The sequence below is a fragment of the Trachymyrmex septentrionalis genome, unplaced genomic scaffold (genome assembly GCF_001594115.1).
Source record: "Trachymyrmex septentrionalis isolate Tsep2-gDNA-1 unplaced genomic scaffold, Tsep1.0 scaffold36, whole genome shotgun sequence".
In the NCBI taxonomy this organism is placed as follows: Eukaryota; Metazoa; Arthropoda; class Insecta; order Hymenoptera; family Formicidae; genus Trachymyrmex; species Trachymyrmex septentrionalis.
This window is the reverse complement of record NW_017305525.1, coordinates 638,166-644,263: the sequence shown is the minus strand read 5'-3', so window position 1 is coordinate 644,263 and position 6,098 is coordinate 638,166. Positions and strand designations below refer to the sequence as shown.

The 6,098-nt window shown below is 31.5% G+C and overlaps 1 protein-coding gene across 1 annotated transcript in view; it reads left to right on the top strand.

The window, feature by feature from the left end:
• The window catches only part of LOC108750341 (chromatin assembly factor 1 subunit A-like), a 19,538-nt gene that overhangs the window by 11,908 nt on the left and 1,532 nt on the right, over positions 1-6,098 (top strand). The window contains exons 6-8 of the mRNA XM_018489731.1: positions 5,206-5,360; positions 5,788-5,839; positions 5,939-6,077. Coding sequence (XP_018345233.1) covers positions 5,206-5,360; positions 5,788-5,839; positions 5,939-6,077 — 346 coding nt within the window. The remainder of the gene's footprint in view (positions 1-5,205; positions 5,361-5,787; positions 5,840-5,938; positions 6,078-6,098) is intronic.

Sequence of the window (6,098 nt, the reverse complement as noted above, 5' to 3'; positions counted from 1 at the left end):
CGTTTATAATACAAAATAATAACATATATAAATAATAATAAGTAATATAACATGGTGATACATAAGGAACTCGATTCATTAAAGTACAGAAGGTACGTAAGAAAACCCGATTAAATAAAGATTTTAATAAAAAAAAAAACGGAGATATCCCGGTAGAGATACCCGCAATTATATCGACACCTAATCCGCTGGCACACACGGATATCGGATTGATTTCGTGTTTTATTGTGTTCAGAGAAACGATATCTCACATTGACGTTCGTATACGCTACGTAATATTCCGCGAACATCGCGCTTTCATAACTCACGTGCGCAGCTTTAACCCTTTCAGTACCCGTGCGCTATATATCAGGTATCAATTTTCATCGGCTGTCGTATATCGCATCGCAGGTTCTTGTCAGGCAGTTCGATTTGATTCTTTCTGAACATTGGATCGAAACTAACTTAAAATAAATTAAATTTGTCAAACGCGGCTTATATATATAATATATAAATAAAAGAGGAAAAAAGCCACACGCTGGATGTCGTTAGCGAAAGTCATGTACCTATTTAAAAATTCCTCAAGTTGACATAAATAAAAATAATTGGCCGTTTCGGCCAAGATGTGACCATCTTCAGTATGTAAAATAATTAAATAAGTAAAATACTGAAGTTACAACAAAATTAGTTACATAAATAAACGCAGAACGTGAAATAACCGATTTTCTAGCAAGAATTCAGCCAATATCGTTCAATTAATTCGTCAAATTAATCCTCATGTATTTGGTCTAATTAAGATTGTCCTGTCAAAATTACCAAGTTCTAACTTAAAATATATTTTTAACTATTTTTTTTAACATCGGATATAAGTACTCTTCTATTCGAGTTAATCATTCGAAAATTGTATCAAACGTATTATTGTATTTTTCTAAATTTATTAAATCTTTCCGAATTTTAATGGATTTTATTTTCATGTATGAAACATTTTATGAAAAAGGTTTATCGCTTTATCTTTATTGAAAAGAGTGCACGAATATATACTCTCGAAAATAACATTGCATGCTTCTTAACGTATATATATATATATATATATTGTAATTAATGTATCAACCAATGGTTGGTAATAGTCCATTTCGCGTGAAATTTATTATTCGTTCAGTGATAACACGCGTATTTATCTTACGAGAGACGCATTTTAGATTCTGCGTCACTATGACCAGCACGAAACGCTGTTGTGCGCGTGTCATCTCATTTGGGAAATTAAAATCTCGATCACGCTTATTACGATGTCACATTTTACAAAAAATGATGATCGATAATTCTAACTATTTGACGTCAATAGAATACTTTTACGTACGGGAAAAATTTAGACGTATACGATTTTCGTATTTTTTAAGAGCTATATAAATTAACCGATTTCTTTTAATATCGATATGTCTTCTCTTATATATATTTTTTTATTGATAACCCGTTTGGCCCATCGGACTGCAGTTTTACAAGCTCTCAAATGGGCAATATGTGCATATGTCTCACGGGACCAATCATCGTTCAATAGCGACGACAGTTCACGTAGAAACAGCCTCCAATTTCCATGCGGACGTCGTCGTCACTCGGTAACTCGGTAACGAAGTGCAGGAGGTCTAGCAATATTCCCCGAATATTCGGGGAATAAATCAGTTCGATTGTCGGACCGCCTAATCTACGGTGTATCCACGACGAGGAGCACCGGTCGTAATCTTAATGGAGCATAAAACAGCCATTACAGATGGCCCGCCGGGCGACAACACGCTGTAAATAATGTACGACGCTTCGCGGTATGGACCGGCGCAACGTTAAGCGCATCCATCGCACCCTCGGGCCGATAACTGCGCTTTTCTTCTTGGCTTTCGTGCGTGCGTGCGTGCGTGCGTGCATGCGTACGCGCCGAGGATGCCTTCGATGCGGGAGATCTGTTCCCAATTCTTCACGCCTCTAATCAGAGTGAGTGTGACACCAAATCAATTTAAGTAGTAAAAACAAATGTTGATTATAAAAATGTAGACGTCCAGTTATGTAATCTGTCTGAATCTGCTATTTTCAATTCAGCAATTGTGATTAGGTGATTACGGTAGTAATCAGAGACTTACGAAATCACCAGATATCGGTTTTCATGTACGAATTTTTTAAAATTCTTGTTTTCCATATTGGATCCGCCATTTTGAATTACCATTTTTTACTTCAGATTTGAAATCAGTGACTAAAAAAGACTACACAACATGCCTCTGTGTTCGATGGCTATGTGTCAGACTCGACAGAATGTCGCGCGGGCTGCTTTGACGCTTTAATTCAATAACTTCTGAACAAATGGTTGGAAATTAGTTTTGCAAAAAAAGATTTAAACTAGAAACATACAACTATAATAAGTAGAATGTCAGATATTTTTTTACGATTTTTTTCTTTCGAATTATTTGGTTTTATATTTCAAAATTTGTCAATTTTATTCCGGTTTTTTTCCAAAATTTTTTGTTTGCGGTTTACATAAAACATTTTTATAAGCATCAAAAAAATATTTTTAGTATTGTTGAAACATTTCTGAATTAAATGTCGCAAAACAGATCTCGATATCATTTTTTGTTTAGCCGGAAAAAAAAGTCTTCTGGAAAAAAAACTGTTTTTGCGATTATTTAGAAAATGGACTAAATTTTGTCGACCTGTGTTATTTATAACATGATATTTTACTATATTAATGTTTGATCATAATTTATAATATAATAATTTTATATTTCAGCGAATTATACATATATATCTATTATTAATATTATAGCAGTAATATCTATAAAAATTAGAGCTCCTAATCATAATTTTATTTTACTATGAAATTATAATAACAAATATCAAATACTTTTCTTTCAGTGTATGTATTAACTTTCTTTTACATATTTTTTAAATAATTTTCAATTAGTTTTTCTCGATCGTAAATTTAACGCGTAGTTTTATTTTATTTATTTCTTAATTTTTTATTAATTTTCAATGTTTCAGTTATTCATGAAATCAAAATTTTAAAAAAGTAAAATACATTTGAAGCTGTTTTAAATCACTTGTAATTAAAAAAAACGATTTCTATGTCTCGATGTGCTCGTAAGGTGAAATCGGTTTGAAAATGATTAAACAATCCAAGTAGTTGAAAAGAAATACGATTCAGAATCTGGGACACCTTGTATTCTTGATAATAAATTACACGTTTCGCGAGACGTCATACGTACCTTCGTATTGCTGCCAAAAGCTGCTTGAACATACACTCTTTCTCCTACTCCTTTTTTTCCTTTTTATTTATTAGCGATGAACCGGCGATTGTTTTTGTGTTACTCGCCTCAGCGACGAGTGTATCAATCGCCCGTGAGATTACGTTTCTCCGCGATAATAAATTAATGTCTCGAGAAGAGTCTTGTAATTGATGCTCACGTAGGGATGAAATCGACGTTGATTTATCGAACAAAGAATATCTCGCGCCGCGGCGCAAAGAGAAAAGAGGGAGAGAGAAAGAGAGAGAAAGGGAGAGGGAAAATTTATCGACTTTTCGGCGAGGAATAGCGCACTACCGCGATGCGTTTTATTACCATTTCGAACTAATTGATTTCAATTATATTCCTGGGAATTATCGCGCTTCGTTGAACGCGCCACGTCTATTATCACTCAAAAAAAATTCTGATAAGTACTATGCGAACACATATTTAATCGTGTCCCATCTTAATCTAAAATATCGGAAATAAAAATAAAAAGTATCATAAAAATAGCTACTCGACAAGCTACTCCAAAACGCTGTTGCAAACGCGGAGGTGAAAATAGCTACTTAACAAGCTACCAATTAAGTTGCACGCGAATAACGAGTGGTATAATATAACATTCCCCTTCACACCGAGCGCAAAAATATGTCGATATAATACTTCATACTTTTTACGATGATAATTACATCACACTTGTCAAAGACCGATACTTCGACTGAGAAGAGCGGTTTCGCGCATTACAATTAATATTTTTGCGACGAGGATGTATCTTTAACTTCCTCGTATCGGTGATTACGCGAAAACAATCGGACAGCATTTATTTTAACACTTCACCGAGGCCGTTACAGAAAAAAACAAATGTCGAAGAACTTGCATTTACATTTTGATAGGACGTTCAGCGGCCGACTACAATTTTGTAACTAAGAGAATTGGGAATGCGTGCGGGCCAGCACGGAGATGATTGCAAAGCCGAGATATCACTCGTTGAGGAAGTTGCTTTGATATCGACGTCCTGCTTATTCATGAACTGAGATTCCGTCGCGGTCGTAACCGAAATTAAAGATAAACATGTCGATGCATGAAAAACTATAATAATAGCGCGAGAACGCCATCATCGAATTATTCAAATTAAGAATGTTTGATAGCTATTTTGAAATAAATAAAAAAATTATGAAAAAATTGCAGATTATTTTAAAAGTTTTATTTAAAAGTAATACAATAGATTTTTTTTTTAGACGGTTTATTATTTGGATCATAAATCATAAGAAGTAATATTTTTTTAATTATTTTATTCTAATAGAAAAGTAGGGAAGAGCATATTATTTATATTATAAAATAAATGACAAAAATCTCAATTTTTTAATATGAGTACTTTTTTATATAAAGTTACATTGCGATGAAAGAAGTTATCCAGTAAATAAACAAAATATATATTTGTTCTAAATCTTTGTAACTAGTCAGCGAATCGTCATGAAATTTCCCATAAGTTATTTTGAATACTTAAAGTACTTATTCAAAAACATTTAGAAATTTTTGTTATTATTTTTTAAATATTAGTTTACAACAATAAAAATAGTAAGTAAAATAAATAAACTATAAAAAGATGTTATTTAATAAAAACAGAATGTTAAACACAATCTTCATACGTTTACTGTTTAATATAAATATTAATATATATGCTATATATTATATGTCTATCAAACATTCTTAATCGAAAATATTTATGTGAGAGCGACATTCATTTATAACATGAATTTTAAAAGTGATATGTTTTTTTCGCTCGCAATACGAGATTTTTTGATGTAATCCGCATAAGGAATTGTTTGTAAGAGATAATTAATTACACGATTTTTTTAGAATAACATCATTATATGAAACTTTATATTCATACTATGAAAACTTAATGACATGAAAAAATCGAGTCTATTTAAAGTATCTGCAAGAGAGTTTTTTTATTTTTTAGAAATTGTTTGAATATGAAATTGATTCCGACGATGAGTGGGAAGAGGAAGAACCTGGCGAATCACTCAAAGGATCGGATGATGAAAAGGACGAAAAGGAGGAAAATCCGGAAGAAAACGAATACGACATCGACAATGAGTTCATGGTTCCTCATGGGTAAGTAACATAAATTAAATTGTATGTTGAAATTATAAACTTATATAAAATTTTGAAATTAATAAAAGCGAAATATATTTTAAAAGTTATTCATATTTTTTCTTTATGTACCAGAAATAATTTTTTAAAATACAGTAGTATTTTACTCTTTAGGTTATTTAAAAAATTATATAGAAGTTCTTTCTCTCTCTCGGATTATAATTCGGAAATATCGTTATTTATTAAAATTAAAATTTTACAAGGAAATTTTTTTTATAAGAATAAAAATTACAATTCTGGAAAGCCTCTAAGAATTTATCTTGCTGTCAGAAAATAAAGTCGATATCAAAGTGATTAATTTTATTATTATAAATTTCTGATATTCGTATCTTTTGATCTTTGTGTATTTGTGTAAATTCTTTTAAAAAGAAAACATTTTGTTATTTAGATATTTGTCCGACGAAGAAGCGCAAGCTGATGAGGAAGAAATGGAGGATATGGTAAGAATATTATAATAGTACATATTAAGAAAACTGTTTTTATACATACAAAATTTTACTTTGAAATACAGATCAGTATAGATATTTTTTTTGTCATAGTCGCCGCAAACACAGAAGATGAAATTGAAGATATTGGGAAAACAATTTGAAGCTGAAAGAAACGCGAAAACACATAAACTTAAACCAAAAATAATCGGATGCATTTGGCAGGGACCCGGCAATTTATTCCCAGAATCTAGTAAGTATATTTTATTTATAG